At 40.6% G+C, this 20,207-nt stretch overlaps 1 protein-coding gene across 4 annotated transcripts in view; it reads right to left on the reverse strand.

The window, feature by feature from the left end:
• LOC123509708 (zinc finger E-box-binding homeobox 1-like) overlaps positions 1-19,113 on the reverse strand; it is a 51,527-nt gene extending 32,414 nt beyond the window's left edge. Inside the window, exons 1-5 of one of the 4 annotated variants that reach the window (XM_045264209.1) lie at positions 18,815-19,081; positions 15,939-16,027; positions 14,665-15,564; positions 13,966-14,067; positions 4,350-9,637 (exon numbers count right to left, since the gene is read on the reverse strand). In XM_045264209.1, coding sequence (XP_045120144.1) covers positions 7,730-9,637; positions 13,966-14,067; positions 14,665-15,564; positions 15,939-16,019 — 2,991 coding nt within the window. In that variant the 5' untranslated portion in view covers positions 16,020-16,027; positions 18,815-19,081 and the 3' untranslated portion in view covers positions 4,350-7,729. Of the gene's footprint in view, positions 1-4,349; positions 9,638-13,965; positions 14,068-14,664; positions 15,565-15,938; positions 16,028-16,185; positions 16,251-16,291; positions 16,430-18,814 lie in introns of those variants that run through there. The other 3 variants (XM_045264211.1, XM_045264210.1, XM_045264212.1) reach the window with 3 other exon arrangements.
• Positions 19,114-20,207: the final 1,094 nt, after the last annotated feature.

The raw sequence follows: 20,207 nt of genomic DNA on the forward strand, positions 1-20,207 counted from the left end.
ATCTAGGTCTTATTTTAGTACTTATCAATATCTTCTTCATTTCTTTGTCCATATAGTGAAATGCTAATCCAATATTCCTTAGCAAATTATGTCTCTGAAAATTCTATCAATATGGTTTACCGGTGTGTGTGTGTGTGTGTGTGGATTTACCTATTTGTATTTACCTATTTGTGTATTACAGGGCCCGAGCTAAGCTCTCTGTGTCCTGTCTCCTTGTCCATTCCTGTCATATCTCTTTCATCTTTCATCTGATTGACACACACCGCGTCAACGACATGACTGCTCAGTTTATTCCACTTATCAATGCTACGATGCAGGAAACTGTATTTTCTCACGTCATTTAGACAGATGTCCTTTATTAGCTTTTTTCCATGTCCTCGGAGATAATTACTTGTGGTCACCTTTATCAAATCTCTATCCAGTAGGTCAATCTTGTTCACAAATTTATACATAGTTATCATGTCTCATCTTGTTCTTCTCTCTTCTAATGTGGTCAGCCCCAGCTTTCTCAATCTTTCCTCATAGTCTAACTCCCTGAGTCCTGGTACCATCCTTGTGTGTGTGTGTGTGTGTGTGTGTGAACTGTTTGGTGTATAAGGTATCAGACTTTGTGTTTCTGACAACTACAAGGCTTCTCCGGATGTTAACCATCCTTGGTCTTTGGTGAAATTCAAATGGAAGCACAACCCATGCCTCCTTGCAACATGACCTGCTGCCACCTGTCTCCCTGACACACCCTTAGTGGTAGGAAAAATATATTTATGGAACTATGTACTACCAACACCAAAGTAGACACTGTGGAGTTATGCTCTCTCTTACTAAAGAGCAATTGCATTCTGAGGCAAGCAGAAAATAGGAAGTTGTCATGCAATTTAATTTAGTTAGTGGATAACTGGGTACCTGATGTTCTACACATATTTTGGGATGTATGTATGTACATGGAGTATAAATAGTAATGAACTATGAACTAATCTAAACATTGGGAAAACAAAAATAACACAATAAAGGATGTTAAAAAGAAAAAATTGAAACTTTCTGTGAAATGATTGACAGAGGGATATTTCTTTTCCCTCTTGTTTCTTTCTTTTTCTAACCTCAATTCAAACAGTACTAAGATTTCAAAGGAAGTTGATGTAAAAAAAAAAAATAATAATAAAAAAAAAATAAAAAATAAATAAATAAATAAAAAACTTCTAATTCTCTTCTCTGTCCTCAACTACAAAACTCATGGAACAGATGGAACATACAACTGTGTGTGTCGGAGAAAAGGAAGAAATGTATTGGAGGCAGAGTTTTCCCTCTATAGTCTTACCCTGATCAACAGAGTGAAAGCAGGAGTGAGACAGCAATATAAGAAATCAGTAGAACCACTATCAATCCTATGTTACATTTACTGTTCTCCCTGATCAACAGGAACAAGAGTGAAAGAATATGAGTGTGGAGTACAAGAGAAGGAGGAGGAGGAGGAGGCGGCAGAAGAGGAGAAAAGAGGAGTGAGCTACTAGTCATCTGCCTTCTCTGGCTCTATCTCCTGGCGATGCTGCCTCCAGGAGTGGCGCCTGACACTCTCCCATTGGGTGGCGCTGTATGGGCAACTATTACAGTGGTACAGCTGCACCCCGCCCAGTCCACCACTATGGGTGCGAAGGTGACGGAGCAGCACACTCTCACTTGTGCCAACGTAGCTGCAGTAGGGGCACTTAAGGGGGAATGCCATGGTGGCTAGTGGACTGGTGGCTGAAGTGACGACAGGACTCAGAGGGGTAAGGTGAACAGGACTGGTGGGTAGTGGGGACATGACAGGGGTGAGAGACTGGGGGGTGGAGGGGCTGGGTGATGTCCTGATTTTACCAGCTAATGGTGAGGAGCAAGAGACAATGGGTGGAGGGGTAAGAGAGGAGGTGGAGGAGGCGATGGAGAGGAGACCCAGTTCCCGGCGGCTCTTCACCCTGATGCGGCCCTACAAAGAAAAACACGCAGCTTAGCACACGTTTCTCCTCCTACACCTCTCCTACTCCCTGCACCCGCTCGCCACTACTCTAACAGCCCCGCCGCAAAGCCTGGTCTCCATTTCCTTCTTCCATCCATCCATAGATGAGCTAGTTCTCCAGGAGACAAACCAAACAGGAACCAACAGATACACAAAAAACAGCCTCAGCCAAGTTTATCCTTAGGTCACAGTGTATTTATGTTTATAGTTAAACCCTAAGTATTTATAGTTACATGAATGCTATTTCGTAAATTTCACTCCATAAAGGAAGCTAAATTTTCACAAACTAACAGGATCAAGTATATTGAAATACAGATGAGGGATTAACAATAAAATAAATATATTTTTAATGCCTCATAAACTAAGAAAATGGATCAGGAAATAGTAGAATGCAATATGATTGATATCAAAATTGAAATACTACAACCAAAAAAGAAAACTTAATATACAAACAAAAAGAAAAAGTTAAAATTCCTATATAATGCAACAAGTTCACCACAAGCAAACCACTTTATAAAATCATTTCAGCAAACAATGGTTCCAAGTTTACATTCCTCATTGCTGGAGATATGATGACTTCTACAGTACATGGCATTGCATCACATGCTAAACTGACCCAGGATTCTACCATACAAGACTTTACCTACAGGAATATGCAGGAACAGCTTCACAGTCAGCCTTTCCTAACACAGCTATTTAGATTGAATGATAGACTGCATATCTATTGAGTGTACATGTTTGAAGTGGGAAAACTGCCTTCCTACCGTTAATTTTCCACAATGTTTGAATAGCATTTACAAGGAAGGGAAGCAGTAGTGCTGTGGAGGCCATGACCACTTGTTAACCATCACACAGAGGGATGTAGCAGTGACTGATGTCCTACCTATATTTATTAACTATTATCATTATTCCTTCGACACAGGAAGCTCATCTTTATCCTGCCAAAATTACTTGTATGTGCCTATGTGAGTTATGTTATTTCAGTCTCTTGTTGACATCAAAGTGAGGCTAATCTTATCCGGCTAGTCTGGGGTAAGCATAAAGAATAAAGAAAAATTTGTCTACCTATCCACAAACTGGGCCAGCAATCCCACAAGTGATGGCCTAGACAAGGCACCACACACACTCCAAGCCTTGTCGGTACCACTAACAAAAATAAAACCTTAAGAATTTTCAATGCTATGTTAGCACAGCATCAGAGGAGGTACTGTACAAACCACACCTTTCAGCCAACACAAGACTGCCAACACACCTGCAGCGACACAAAAAACTAATATATTTGGCTATCATTGAAAATATAATCTGACCTATGATAGAATCCTACAAATCATAAGCCAGTATCCAATTCTTTAGCCAGGAAGTCTTGTTGGAATGCATACCATTACCTAGAAGAATGACAAGAAAACAGAGTAATACAGTATAGTTACGCTTCATGAACCATAGTTTCACTTTTATGTGGATTACCGTCAACCACAAACTCAAATTGCCTACTGACATTACACATGCGCATACCTGCCCCCATACAAATATTGTTCCTATGGTCCACTGTTGTGGCTTGTGACTGTATGTCATGGTCCTCAGTCACACAATAAACTCATTAAGTTTAGCATCATCCCCTGTATGATATGAACAAAAACTTTTCTTCACCAACATTCGTAAGAGATAAACAAAGAAACTGGCTGAAGACCCTCCACAAAGCATGCAAAGAAGGTGATGACTGGAGAAGATTAACATGTTAAACAATTTTAAATTAAGGGAAGGCATGTCTTACAATGTTCCACAGCAATTTTTTTTTTCCTGTACTTAAGCAAAGTTTTGGAGGCTCATGGCTATTCTTAACAGGGGCTATAATTTTCCATATTTTTCTTTATCCACAGGTATCTTACGTAACCTCTAGGGAAAATGATGTATACCTGTACTTGGCATAACCTCAATTATGGTCTGTTTTCTTTCACACTGTCACATTGTGCGCCAGCATGGCACAACCATTATGAATCATAAAGACATGCAACATTCTTGTTTTCTCAACACATTGGTTTTAGAAAATAATGAGGTTAATTTTGGTTCTCTGACACCCTTACCTTCAAATGTTAACAGAGATGTCAAGCTCATGTAGATTATAAAAATCATAGAATCATTCAAATCTCAGTACCAGCAGTTTCATCTGTGCTGTTATATTATCTAGGTTCACTCAAGTAAGATGCATTATTGTCATTAGCAGTGCAGACTATGAAGAAGTGTAGCATGTTTAAGACAAGTGAATAAGCTGTAAATATTGCACCAAGAAGTGATCTGAACTATCTGTATACTTGTGTTTCTAGTACACCTTGCAGGCACAGTATGGGAGCTTAAAACACTCTTCAAATATTAGTTTATTAACTGGTCTACAGACTAACACCACCATCATTTCCATTAGATATAGACATCCAATAGTACTTGAATCACAATAGTTTCATACTATGTATATACTATTTACACTGAAATATATCAATTATATGAAGAAATCAACAGAACACTAACAGAACACTACGGCAACAGGTGGTGTTGCACCACCATCACCACCACCCGTCTGTCAAGTTTCCACTGTCTGCTAAGAAAAGTTTCTGCCAGTGCTCCTTGGTGAAGTCTCTTGCCCTGATAAACCCATAAAATAATAATAAAAAAGTTACCCATACTAGAATCAAGAGAGAAAAGCAAAGTGTCGGTAAGCCACATATGCTAGGAACATGTGTACAGCGACAGAGCACTGACTGGAGGAGCGCAGCAGGGGAGCCAAGCTGTCTAGGGGAGAGGCTTACACTTGGCACAACACCTGAGCATCGCCACCCTTCAGGACATGGCACTGAGCTGGTGCTACTCCTTCAGGCTGGTGATTGATAAGCCTTTTCCTTTAAGGGCTAACCACATGAGCTAATATTACTACTAAAAACATTAACAAAAATGAAAATGATTAAAGATGATAGCTCACCAGGTATCAATTACAAGGTAAATTATTCAACTGTTATTATCTGGATCCTTGTTGCACCAGGTAAAGCTGGTAGTGTTTATCACATCTTCATACCTATTATTACCTCAAGATTAATAATTATCCTCCTTGCTTCATCCTATACCAGCCATCAAACCTGAGGGTGGAGATCCCATCTGTGGTGTGTGCATACTTTCTTCCCAGAAGCTTATAAGTAGCAAGCTGGGTTGGCCTCCCCTCCCTTGTTGCATTCAATTTTGTTTTCCCCAACTGAGCTCAAAGATCCACATTTGTACCTCAGTAACCTAAAAGAACAGGAATCAGAGCCCACTTTCTCAGCATTTGGTAATATAAGTAATTTTGTCAGCATGGTTTTCATCTTTGTCTTTTTGGGGTTAGGGATGAGAAAAAATTGACAAGCTGCAATTTTTCTGCAAATCTTGGAGTTCTATAATGCATAGAAGATAGCAACACATACATACTGCCTTGTATTGTTTTGCCTGTCTTGATTAATACTGAGTGGTGCGAGGATAATGCCTTAGGTTGCAAATACTTCAAACAATAAGCTGTCTTGTGTGATCAGATGGCTATCATTTGTTCATTTGTTGAGCAAATTCCATCACTTTAAGTAGTTATTAGTGGCTCCAGCACTTTGAAACACAAGCATCATGTTATTAATAGAAGCTAACATAATTCCATACAAATCACTTTCCTCTAGCAACACATCTGTTTGAATTTATTGAGTATGCCCTGATATATCCTTGTAATTACTGTTATTTGGCTTAGTAATGGTGTTCATGCTAATTTGTTAAAATGAGATAAGATAACCCTGATCTGGGGATGAGAGAGAGAGAGAGAGAGAGAGAGAGAGAGAGAGAGAGAGAGAGAGAGAGAGAGAGAATTCTGATGGTAGCCAGAATCATACCGACATTAGACAGCAACTCAATAAAGAAGTCCAAAAGATTATACAAGGCATGGAGACACAAAGTGAGCACATTAGGCCATGAACACATTATTTGAGCTGAGAGACCTATTATGTTGCCACTACCTACTGGCTTAGAAAGGAGATAAATGGCCCCAAAAAGCAGTGGGATAATGTCTAATATCCCCCCACTGTCTAATAAATTGCAAAGCTAACACTTTTTAAGTAACTGTTTCCTTCTGGTGGTTAAGTAAATTTACCCTCGGAAATTCATTTATCTCTTGAAAACCACAAAGATGAACACACTGGATTGAGCCACAGTTATTTGAAGCTCTCAGTATTAGTAATGTCTGTCATGGTTCATCAATCCTGTCCCTTGCCCCATCCACCCAAAACATGTGCTTCTATCCTGCTTCTATGGGTTACATCCAGGAGCTGTCTAGCAGCAATGGTAACCAACATAATGCATAATATCTTGGTTACTATGTTACTTCATATAGAAAGAGGTTAGCTGGATATTCTGCAGCATTAATAATTTACTCATTGTATGTAGTTACCCAGTAAACTGCCTTGCTTTATACTTTGCATTTTAGAAAGCTTTACCTTCCTATTATTTTCACTCAGACAGGATTGTACAGAATATCTATTTTATTTATGTCCATAAAAATATGGGAACACTGAAAATATTAAATAAATATAATACCCATACACATAATTAAAGTGGTAATTGCATGATAGTGATATATATAGTATATATATATATATTTATATATATTTATATAGGTACTGTATTAACTATAAGTATTGTTTTACAATAAACAACAGGTATTTATCACATAGCTTCAGAAGCAATGAATACAGAATATACACAAAAGAGTAAAGAAGCTGCAACAATGACCTGCTCAGGCATAGAACTGGCATAACAGAACAACGGGAAACTGAGGTACTTAAAACTTTTCAACATCAACTGCAAAAGGAAAAAACGTATGGTAACAGAATACTCAAGAATTCCTAGTTAAGTAAATTCACAGATACAGATGCACAAAACGTCAAATATTTGTGGTCAGTGTGAGTATGAGTGTGTTATGTATGTATAATTCATTTGCATAAAGAAAAGATAACTGGAGCAAAGACTGACGTAAGTCTTTTGCAAATTGTCTCTAGACCGATATGTCTGTACTTGGCACAATGTTTGTCATGCATTCAAGTTATATAGGATCAAAAGTCTGAGGGGGGTCATAAGGCTGGTCTCAGGCAACAAATGTGTATGAGCAACGCCACCGTCGAGCGTACACAGCAACAAAGCCAAGCCTTGGAAATTTCACCAGCAAGCATTCAGTGACTTGGAGAAGCAGGGCTGGTGGGGGCTCAGGCAGCAGCCAGACCCGCCCAGCCCACCACAGGCAGGCATTAACAGAGCCTGCCCCATGAAAACTTTAAGGCACAAAATAATAACAGGAAAGTTACTAAGCCTGATGAATTCCTTTATATCTGTAGTTCACAGCATTTGTAGGGTTATGTGTATACAAGAGTGTATACATCATACAGGCACACACACATGCTTCCCTCTCTCACATATGTACAGGCACATACACACAATACTATTCATTATATTAGTTATGTCACATTCACTGCATCAGCTTGAAAATGAGAAGGAAAGGCACAAGATAGGGTAAAAGTCTGCAATTCTTATTCTTCCTACACCATAGTCATGAATTCAGCATTGCATCACTGGCTTGGCTTGAGACTAAACACATTAAGAGAGAGAGAGAGAGAGAGAGAGAGAGAGAGAGAGAGAGAGAGAGAGAGAGAGAGAGAGAGAGAGAGAGTCTCAGCCACTTTTCTGTTTAACTTATTTATGGTCAGGCACTGATTCATTTTCTCCATGACTCTCCCTTGCTCGGGAGCTGCTCATTTTCTCCTGCTTGTCACTGAGTTTACACATTGTTTTGTTTGGGGGTAAGTGGAAGCCGCTTGTCCGTCTTCTGTCTGATGAGGTGGCAGGTGCGGCACTGGAAGTTGTGGGGGATGCTGCTGCTGAAGAGGCTGCAGGGAGGGTGTGGCAGTGGTGGTGGTGGTGGTGTGGTGGTGGAAGAGGAGGAGGAAGAGGTGGTGGAGATGGTGTTGGGGTAGCAGCATGTGTGTGAGGTGGGATGGGAGAAGATAGGACAGGTGGAGAGCCATGAGGGTGTGGATGTGACAAGGATGTGGGCACCTGTGTTGTGGGCATGTGTCGCAGGAGAGGCAAGGGCTTTGTCTTCTCACATGCAGCCTTAGTGAGTGTGGGATATGGATCGTGGTCTTTATTGTAGCTCTGTTTAATGGGAGGTTCAGGGCAGTGGTTGGACTTTTTCAAGGGCAAGACATGACTTGGATTTTTTTTCCTAGTGGCATCTTTATCATGTGATGCTCGGGATATGCGTTGCCTAATGGATGCATCGGGAGGAAGTGGTGGCCCCGACGGGGTGGGCACTGCCAAGGTGTGACTCACGACGGGCAGCGGTGAAGTGGTGACGGAGGAGGCGACGGGACCTGTGGTGGTAGGCTTTACAGTCACTGGACTGCCTGGGGTGCTCGGCTGTCCCTGGTCTTGGGAGACCCTGATCTGTACTGCCTGTAACAGGATCCTCATCTCATCAGTCATCTGGGGCTGGTCTTGAGAGTCTATAGTAACAGGGGCAGACTCCTGTGGGGCAACCCCTGAGGCCTCTATAACCACAAATGACTCCCCTTTCCTCCCTGGAGAGAGGAGATCCCCCTGGGAGACAGACATGTCCTTTGAGCATCTAATTACAGGAGAGTCCATCACAAATATTGGGTGAAGCACTTCATCAGCAGGACTGAATATTGGGGAAGCCAAGGACACAGCTCCTGAGGGTGAGAAAGAGTAGGGTGTCTGGCCAGCAGACAATGGGGAGGTCACAAGAGTTGAAGTGAGGGAAGAGGAGAGAGATGAAGGGATAATCTGCCGCATCACAGCCGGGGGAACTTCACTAGGGTTTGATGACCCCCCCGAGGGACCCTTGAGCAGCAGGGCCTTGAGTAGGGTCTCCTTCTGAGGGGATGGGGACTTGAGTGCAGTCTCCACTCCTAGGAAAGGCTGTGGGGCAGCATCCTTCTTAGTGGGAGAATTGGCCTCATATTCAGCTGTGGTGTTGTCAGAAGGGAAGACCTGTGGCTCCCCGTCGTGGTGTGGCTGTTGGAGGATGAGTTGGGGCTGAGTGACCCTCTGCTCGCTCTCCATCACCTGGGTCTTATCTTTATACAATACAGTCAGTTCATCCTTTTGTAAAAAACTGACAGTCTCTTTGGAGAGGAAAGGCATTATAGAAGGCTCTGTACCTTGGGGTTTGGGAAGGATGGGCTTTGGGTCACCAGATGCAATCATGAGTTTCTTCATCTCGATGGGGGAGTGAGGCAGACTGCTGCTGCTGCCACCAGCACCTCCGCTTCCACTGCCTCCACCACCACCACTGCCACAGCTGCCACTGCCAGCAGAAACTAAGCTAGGCAAGAATTCGTGTTTCACAGAAAATTTGGAACCTCTGCTCTTTCTATTTTTTATGTAGGCCAGCTGCTCTTTGTGGATCTTGCTGAGATGGGTCCTCAGATTAGAGCGCTGTGTGAAATCCTTCTGACAAATTTGGCACTGATAGGGCTTCTCCCCAGTGTGTGTCCTTACATGGTCCTTCAGATGGACGGAGAGTCTAAATCCCTTCCCGCACCACGCGCACTTGTACTTCCTCTCCAAGTCCGCCACCTACGGGGAAAACAAAAGGGCTGCTATAGATGGTCGCAAAATCAGCTATATTCCTCTCAGCATCTACAGCTAGGAACCTTTTTTTAAATGGTCCAGATGCAAGGCCATGGATGAAGAATCCAAGCCTGCCTTCCTCTGACTCAACCTTCACTGTTCTTCTAGTGTTCTTAAGGGGTTAGTAGTACTAGATCTTCATCACAGAATTTTGCAAACAGGTCAGCCATCCAACTTCTTGTTTAAGTGAAAATTTTCAGCTCAGATCTTTCTTCACTGTCATCTGTAACAATATTTCCTTTCAAAACAGCAGATTGCAGGCATGAATTGCACGACGCACGCACGCACGCATGCACGCACACACATGCACACGTGCGCGCGCACGCGCACACACACACACACACACATACACAGAAAAGTAGAGTTGCTAGCCTTTAGCTCCTGCTAGACAGCAGTCCCATCTCGAAAGCTTGCGCTCACACACACACTACAAGAGACAACACATTTCTATTTCCTTTCACTATTAAGACAACAAAAAGTCAACCAAGTAAAAAAAGTATGGCTAACAAGCTCAATACTATATTCTTGCATCAATAATAATAATAATAATAATAATAATAATAATAATAATAATAATAACAACAACAATAATAATAAATAATTCATTGAAAAGAAGATTCCTCCACATTTATGTTTTTCGTTTTATTTTAGGTGTGTGTGTGTGTGTGTGTGTGTGTGTGTGTGTGTGTGTGTGTGTGTGTGTGTGTGTGTGTGTGTGTGTGTGTGTGTGTGTGTGTGTGTGTGTGTGTGTGTGTGTGTGTGTGTGTGTGTGTGTGTGTGTGTGTGTGTGTGTGTGTGTGTGTGTGTGTGTGTGTGTGTGTGTGTGTAATGCAACAAAATCATACAGCTAAATTACAACCTAACATTATTATATGGAATTTAGAGAAGCTATTGACTTTACTTAATTCACTTTACATCCAGCGTCCTTCATGTGAGCAGCCAAAAATTATGTGCTAATATCCCGCCACACTTCAAAACTTCAAAGGAGTAGGCTAACATCTCACAAATGAAACCTTTATTTTTTAAGCTAACTTGTACTTTTCCCACACTACTTTTTCTGCTTGGAGTTCCATGTTCTTCCTATTACAGATGCAAACACTATTACTACTTCACCATTGTAAAAGGCAGTAATTGGCTGTTTGCCTCAAAAGACCATTAAATTCTTGGTGGATGCTTTCAAAATTTAAAGTTTAATGTAGTACTTTATGAAATATACAATAATATAATGACTGTATCAGATATAACTTAAGTACATGATTTTAATTAATTACATGTGGTCTCCAAGGAGAGAGAGAGAGAGAGAGAGAGAGAGAGAGAGAGAGAGAGAGAGAGAGAGAGAGAGAGAGAGAGAGAGAGAGAGAGAGAGTCGTGGTACACTGGAACCATGCACACCTTGGGGTCCGAGGGGTCTCCAAGCGCATGGGTTCGAATCCTGTCCATGGTCCGAGTGTAGGTTGGGCTTCCTCACTCGGGGCAACGGTTTCCTAGCAGGTGGGCTTTGAGATAGGAGGTACCCCAAAAAGTACCCCCTTTAGCCCATAAATTCCCGTGAAAAGCCCACATGGTATTAAAAAAAAAATAATAAATAAAATTTTTAAAAATAAAAAAGAGAGAGAGAGAGAGAGAGAGAGAGAGAGAGAGAGAGAGAGAGAGAGAGAGAGAGAGAGAGAGAGAGAGAGAGAGAGAGAGATTCTAACTTGAAACCTGTATTTATTTGAAACATGAGATTTGATATTTGTCGTCTACTTAATCATCTCCAGCATGGCATTTACTCCGAACATTTTGGAAGTCATGAAAATAATGGAAGATAAAAACACTAGCACAATTTAGAAATACGTACAACAGTGAACATTGTCTGATGCGAACTTCCATTAGATTATCAATAATTCGGGATATTTCTGTGAGTCTGTTTATATGATGTAAAATTTGGCACTGCAATGACAAGGTCACATAACACTGCCAAGAAACATACCAGTCCTACTAAGAAACTGCTGCGAGCCAGCCATGAGCCACACACAGCACCATTTAGCCTCACATGATGCAGCACTGAAGCTGTGACACAATGGTCACAAAGAAATGCCTCATATCAAAAGAAGGATTCTGATAAGCAATCTCCTTCCTGCACCACAAGTGAGGCAGCAGTCAAAAGCAGCAGTCAGTGGAAATGCAACAGAGCAAGCACAAAATGGGAGTCAAAAGCTGAAGGAATCAGTTGCTTTCAGTGAGTAATGACAACCATTTCTTTGATCTAAAGAATATGGTTTTGTCTAGCAGAACAAAGAAACTCCTGAGCACTAACAAGATCTCTGAACACTTGCAACACATTGCTAAACACACGAGTATGTACAAAAGTCTTACAGCTTCCAAAACAATGAAGAAACTTAAAAACAATAGTTATATGATGATGATTAAGATGACTGATGATTTTCACAATGATAATGAAAAGGTAAATTTCTTTATACAAAAGCGTTTCCTTTCTTGTTCTATAAAATGTACAGCCATACACAAAAATTGCAGTAACACTGAGGCTTTACAAAATTGTAATGCCAAAAAACAACATTAGTGGTACAAATGAGGTTGATTTTTCCCTTCACTTTTTCAAAGAAAGAACACACTACAAAAGACTAGGAAGAAAAGACAGGAATGGTAAAACTTCTAACCAATGACTAATCAACTGATAAGAAAGAAATGGGACCAACATCATTGGGCAGCTTGTTCAGGGATCTCCAGTAATGACCTCTTCCTCTATTGTGACACAAATCACTGCACTAATGTGACTGAGTTAATGGCTGATTCATTTAAACTAATTTCTTTTATCAAGCACAATTAAGAATATAATAATTGCACTAATGGAGAGCAGAATATGAAAATTCTAAACTTGTGCAAGCATTCCTGTCCCTTGCTTGCCTGTGTATAAAAACAATAGTTATGAAAGTTTTAGAATACTGAGAGTACAATGTACCAACAGTAATATTCGTAAGACATGGCACATAGATTCAACCATTAGTTTCCTCATTTTTGTACAAAAGATTTCTTTTCTGATACTTATACTCTTGCAAAGGAACAATGCAAACCAAAACTTCCACTGTAAATAACTAGAATTTTCATTCTATCTGACATTAACAAAATTCAAGCACTATTTTTTTTTCTAGGGACTTGGTAAAACATAAGGCAAAGTTGTCATTCAGAATGCATAGCAAGGTCTCTCCAAAAGAATCTGCAAGATATGTACAATATAACAATTTATTACAGCCACTAACTCTGTTCAGGTAACAATTATTACACTTCACCTTACCTTCCTCCAAGCCACAAAAAAAAAAAAAAAAAAAAAAAAAAAAAAAAAGAGCACTACTGGTGAATTTTTCCAATTGGCAGTTGTTAAATCTTAAACCCCACTCCCCCCCTGACAAAAACAATTAAAATCTACATAATGGAAGATGAGTTTGTTGATAAATAACGTTATGTTACCAAAGACTTTTAGTTCATTGCAACTCTAACAGTGGATCGACAGATATGGCAGGCACAACAAACCCATCTTCATGAATAGCTTGTAACAAAGGAAGGCCTTGTGAGGGCAACCTTGAGAGCCGTGAGGGAAGTTACAGAATGCAGTAGTAAAACTCATAATGTGGTGACCTAAAGCATGCTGAGATGGCAAGTTACTCACACCCAGAACTCTAAAGACTGGCTGGAATTGGAATATATGACAGAGAGAGAGAGAGAGAGAGAGAGAGAGAGAGAGAGAGAGAGAGAGAGAGAGAGAGAGAGAGAGAGAGAGAGAGAGAGAGAGAGAGAGAAAAAAATCTAATGAGAGCAAATACTAGCTTAATAAGGCTGAACATGATGGGTATTTAAAGGATTTTACTTTACAAGAAGTCTACTCTTGATTTCTAGCATATAGAGCCTTTGTTATTGGCCAGTATGAAAATAAAACTTGTCACTGATGTGTATGAAAACCAAAACATGTATCTACTGTCTTTCTCTCATCTGAAGAGTCACCATACCACAATATATTTCAGTTTTTGCCACCACAATTAACATATTGAAATGCAAAAATCACAGAATTTGAAATTCTTCCACGTATGTGAGTAAAAGCAATGGTTGTAATGTCTTTCATTTAGTAATTAATCTATCTATCATAAAATTCTCTTCAGACTCTCAAGCATCTAGAGAACAGATAGGGAAAAAAGTTTACTTTGCCCTCTTGACATTCCTGGTTGCCCCACATAGACCTCCATTGCCAAGCAGACAGAACACAGCCAGGGAATACTCACCCCCTGTACTTCTGACTCTCCGTGTTCTTCAAGGCTGCCTTCGGGGTAGCCATCACCAGCCCCGTACCCACCCATCTCTCCATCGCCGTCCCAGTTGTCAGACTGAAGAAAATCAAAATGAAACACCTACACCTGGATAACCACTTCTTATGCTCAACACACCACAATAATAATGTTCACAATTTCCTCAAAGACAACCATTAAACAATTGTCCTCTTCAGTCATACACCATTGTCAATAAAACACTTGGAAGGATTGACAAGTACAGAGAAAAAGTTAGAATTTGATAATGGGTTCTATTTCTAACATAAAATTTTGATAGAAGAACATAAATAATGACTGTTAGCCCTGTAAACTAGTACTCTCTTGTATTCAAACTGAGTTTTAACTAACACATCCAGATGTACATGCTTCATAATCTTAAAATTGGAATAAAAACTTAAATTGGAATAAGTACTTGAGTATGATCAACATGCTCAAGTTACTGCTAGATCCTATATATTCATCATATGCTTTTAGAAGTGATGTTAAGAATACAGCTATATGAATCATGTGGAAGTATGTGTAAGCACACACATGCATATACGTATAAAGAGAAACTGAATAATTACAGATATGGAGAAAAGACAAATGAGCTTCAGCTCAGATCCTATACAACTAGATAAATACACACACAAACAAACACACACACACGCTTACCCCTTGAAGGCCTGAGGGTCCAGGAACAGCCCCATCAGGATCTAGATGCCTCGCATCAGAGACGTCAGGTTTAGTCTCATTTTCCTCAAAGCTCTCATTCAGGTAACCTTCAGGGGTCTCAGGAGGATCTGCTGCCTCCTCCTTTATGACAGGGACAGGAGTGGTGTGGGAGGGGGAGGAGTGGTGCCGGTGAGAGGATGGTGCAGGGGTAGAGGTGGGTGTGTGAACATGGGGACCTGAACTGCCTCCCTGGGATGTTCTGGAGGCCTGTGTGGTGAGGTTGAGTGAGAGTGATTGTGAAGAGTGACTCTTGCTGCTGCCCTGGGAGGTTGGAGGAGGTGGAGGGGGTGCCTGTAGAGGCTGCTGAGGATGTGAGGGTTGTCTGAGGTGCTGCACTAGGGAGCTGAGGTCTGATGGTGGGGGCAGCACCTCCATCTGTATTCTACCCGATGCAGAGGTGGAGGACGAGGATGACGAGGTGCTGGTGGTGGTGTTATTGTTATTAGTGGTGGAGGTGGAGGAGGCAGGATGTCTGTCATCCTCCTGCAGGTACCGTTTCTTTTTAGAAGGAGGCGGACTCCCCTCCCTCTCATCAGCGCCCCTCCTCTGGGTTTTGTGAGGCTCATCATCAGGGATGGCCAGCCCTTTAATCCTAAGGCACTCAGCGGTTTTTATAAGGCTGGGCAGTTCTGACTGAGCCACGTCCACTTGACCCAGGTACATGTAGTCCATTAGGTACTCAAGGTCCTGTCTCCGCACATCCTTCAGCACAATAACTATACTGGTGCCGGTGGTAGAGGTAAATATTTCACTAAAGTATTCACTGCACGTTGAGAGCACAAACTTGTGGGCTGGGTAGACCTGCCCATCGCAGGCCAGCGTGACATCGGTATAGGTGTGCTGCAAGGCAAGGCAGGGGAAGGTTAGCAAATGAAGGGAGGGGGAAAATTTACTAATGGTGCTCATGGTGCTCAGAAGTAAGTATATGACAGTAGTTTTACAAAAATGCATGAACACTACAATCACATGATCAAGTCTTACCATTGAATACTTTCTCAGATGAAAAATAAATAAAAAAAAAATAATGATCATCTATAAATTTTCATTATTAAACATTTCATAATAAGGAATATCTTGGAACATTTAATATACACTTCATAGCATCCTTCATATTACATTAATTTATGTAACACATACACTTGGATAGTTCATTGTAGTACAAATGTTTGACTGAGACAAAATACACAATAAACAATCACAAAATATTCACGTACCTTTTCTCGCAAACCCGAGAGAACTTGGAAGAACGTAGACTTGTGGTTATTCCACTTTAAGGACAGAAGACCTTCCTCCATCTTGCCAGCTGAAGAGGACAAAGAATTCAACACTGAGAAATCTTCATCACCACAAAGTATTCACTGTTATCTATAATGAAATCTCTCCACTTTGTCAATAAATACCATCTATGCATGTATATTATGTATTCTTACTACTATTTATCATTTATCACCGGTCACCTACATTATAATCTTTCCCACTTTTGTCATCTCTTCCCTATTCAAACTCTCCATATGATACACCTCTCTGGACTCCCTTACACCTCAGCACAACCTGTACTCATACTCACACCAATTATACTGTTCCAGGAAGCAGCTTATGAGGTATTGCAACACTATTCTACCAATCTGACAAAAGATTTCTGAATGTAAAGAGTACCTAATTTTTAGGTATTTGTAAACATTACATAAGTTTGTACTTTGAATAATCAATAAATCCAAAGGAGAAATAGGAGAGCATGTGACAACTAAAGGGAGAGGAGAGGAAGTGCTTGGGGGTGTGTGCAACACGTTTGGAAGCAGGGTGACCTTGAGTAGGAGCGTGTGGTGTGCACCCTCACTTTTTGTTAGCTGAAATAATTTTCCTGGTCTTCTAACCGACTGTTTACACTGAATGGAACATTTCAATTATATGATTACTACTAATAATGATAAATTTATTTATTAATTCTAAAGAATGAGTACTTATGAATAAATTCTAAATTAGCATAATCTAAACAATCCAATATATCATATAATTTAGAAGTTCATTTCAAATACACTCAACTTTTATATTACCTAAAGCCCTTACATTATTATATTTACTTTTATTCTAGTTTACTTTTCTAAACCAGAACAGGAGAAGACATTGCAAACAGAAGATTCCTATCTCAGAACAAAAGACAGACAATGCTGGGAGAAGGGAGTCCTCATAGGTAAGCACACGATACATTATCCTATGAGCTTTAATTCTACCATGACTCGGATTTCTCATGAGTGGCATGACAAGACAGGACACCAAGCTACAGGGTTGCAGTGTGTGTGTGTGTGTGTGTGTGTGTGTGTGTGTGTGTGTGTGTGTGTGTGTGTGTCCCTCCTGCTTGCCTGTCCTTCAAGACCTGTTATGGTAAGAAACACAGAAGCAACCCAGGCTGTCTGGTGTGGGTCTCCTGTAACCAGCTACCCAGCCATATACAGAAGTCTATACCCTCACTCAATTCATTCACTAACTATAAATTTATACAGGCAATTATACATAGGTAAAAGTTAACACAAGCTAGTGCATACCAACTCAAGCATGAAAGCTGCTTATTCATTTAGTTTTCTTTCTGACTTGAATATTACATAATCAATAGTTACTTAAATAAAGAAATTATCATAATCCAAACATTAACTTGTCTGGTTGACTTATTTACCAACTTCCTAAAATTTGCCACTTAACACCAATTCAAGCATAAGCATTGCACACACTATACCGACTTGACCAATATAGCAAACTGAGGCTTCAAGTTACTATGCCCTTTTAAAGTAATCAATTATTCTAGCACCACTTCTGAATAAGGCGTTCTCCCTCTTCCATCTCTCTCTCTCTTTGTGTGCCCCTCAGATAGATTCAGGGATATAACATTACCTTTATTGTGTTCCTAGCATGCATTTCAAGAAACTTCCCATGACGCCAGTACAAAGCATGACTTTCATTGGGTTATGCTTATGGTTAAAACATGACTCAACGATGCCAGACGCTGCTAAAGGTGCTCTGATGTCAGCGTAAGTCAGCGCACTGGGGACTTGCCTATACATTTGTATTATCTTGAGTAAAGATACAACTATATGCATAGTTGTATGGGTGGAATGTTATAGGTGTATTGATGTTAAGTAAGTGTGGATGTAGTATGTATGTATGGGTTTGTGTACAGATGAAGACGCGTTTTTTTTTTTTTTTCGTTTTACACGATTTCATACATATTGATTTCATATCTTAAAAACGTATATGATTTTACGTAACTACTTCACAGAAATACACGTCTCCCATATGTACTTTTGTGAATTATGTCCACTATTCCATGAGTATGGACATGTGTATGCGTAAATAAATCCACCAAGGCGTGAGAGTGCAGTGAAGCATGGGCGACTGGTGAGCTGGCGATGGCAACACAACAAGGTAAGAGGACAACAGACGCAGAAATTCGTCCCTTCCTAAGAACGAGATGACTCAACCACTCACTCACTCCCTCTCCGTCCGTCCCTCCCTCCTTAATTCTCCCAGCCCCCTCTCCCACTCACTCACTCACCATGCCGGCCACACCCCACTTACACCACTTATGTACACAAACCAACGCACTCACAGACACGTGGAAGGAAAGTCAAGCAATGAATGAATCTGAGACATGAGGGTATACGAAAGAGAGAAAAGGGAGGTTGGAAAATAAAAATAAAAAAAGGGAGTGGTGATTGCGCGGGTGTTGGTGACTCACACAAGCTACGCCTCGTCCCCATGCTCCCCTAGAACCCCCCCCCCAGCTTCACTTGGGTACCATAAACTATCTGCTACACAATTATAAAACGTTTGTTCCCGCATTAACCTCAAAAATTAACATATATCATTTGCTCACTCAATCCATTTAACCACTGGAGAAAGAAAAACACTTAGGAACTTGAGATACTTCCCCTGGATTCGTAATAACTGCGAATAAACCTAGAAAACCTGTTAATTTCACGACCGCCATTGCGCATATCCCTGCCTCAACCTCCCATTTCAGTGATTTTATCACATTCCTCTGCATTTCACACTTATCTGTGGGTTACAGTTTGAGAAGGAAGGTCTTGTCACTTACCTCCTTCAGTGTCCGCCGCTAAGAAGGCCGTCTGGCGGATGGGAAATGCATAAAACCGTCTAGCTGGAGTGAATCGTGTAGCCCATGTTTAGCTTCTCAAGGTCAGCCGCTCACAGGCTCAGGCAAGGCCGCTCAGTCTTTTAAAATTTGCCACATCACCTCCATGCATCGGTTTTCCCATCCCCTTGTGATGGTTCTAAATATGATCAGAATGTCTCCTTAGCTTGAATGCAGCTCATTGTATTTTGGGGTATGCTTGTGCAGGAAATGCGTAAAAGATATTGGGAGGATGTGCAGCAAACGTTAAGCACTCACGTCCTGCTTTTGCTTCAGACTTTGCCTTCGGTTTCTTACTAATCTGACATTAGTGTTTTTTCTCAAGTTGCCATTAAATAAGTAAGGGCTCTTATATATTCAAAAGTTTATTTGCTTTGTCATGAAGTTGTAGCTTTAACATAAGAGGTTAAATAAAGAGAAGGAAAGATCCGGGTGATGTATTCGGACGACAAGAACGAGACTGGAAACGTAACACGCGGAGGAACGTTGCCAGATGTCCCTTCCCTTGCGTTCCCACAATGTCAACGTACTTACTAAAGACGCACATTTAATTACGCTTCAATACTCTGACTAATTCTATGACAGACAGGCGCTGATACAACCTTACGACTTAGATAAAATAAATGTGTTCATCTGCTTATTGTAATCTGCGTGATGAAAGAAAATGGATGAGTTGTACATTGCCAACAAAAGCATCTATCGAGCAAGGCTTCACGAGGCTGCTATCAATGCAATATATTAACAGAATTTGAATTTTTAGTAATGCATGTGGCTTTAATATCCATGCATTTCGTTATTAGATGTAAATGTGAGCTGATGGTGGTTTATCACGTGAAGAAAATAGTGCTTAACTCAGAATGTAAAGCCATTTGGTAGCTATGTGCTTCAGTATGTTGTAATTTTTTCCCCCAGTTCTAGGAAGTATACAGGGGAGAGCAGTTTCATATAATGCGAGTGACTGGTGGTCTACTTCAGTCCTGAAAGATAATAGAACAAGAAATAGATAGAACGTTATAAGCTTTAGACACCGTTCTTTATACGTATTTATGTAATCAATATAAGAACTTATACCTTATACTATTCGCCGTAAATATTGGATATTGCGTTACCCCTCTACTAAGAAACATTACTCTCATATAGTTAACCTAGGTACTGTGTCAACAGGGACTTTGGTGTTTGTATATTTATAGAGAATATATACTTTCTACGTGCTACATTGGGAATGCCACGTGTAACCTATAGAGGATAGACAAACTGCTGGCTCCTAATGCACGAACTTCAACGTATATTGAATAAACTGCCATTTAATTTACGCTGGATATATAAAGACTGTAGA

This window comes from Portunus trituberculatus, chromosome 27 (genome assembly GCF_017591435.1).
Source record: "Portunus trituberculatus isolate SZX2019 chromosome 27, ASM1759143v1, whole genome shotgun sequence".
Taxonomy (NCBI): domain Eukaryota; kingdom Metazoa; phylum Arthropoda; class Malacostraca; order Decapoda; family Portunidae; genus Portunus; species Portunus trituberculatus.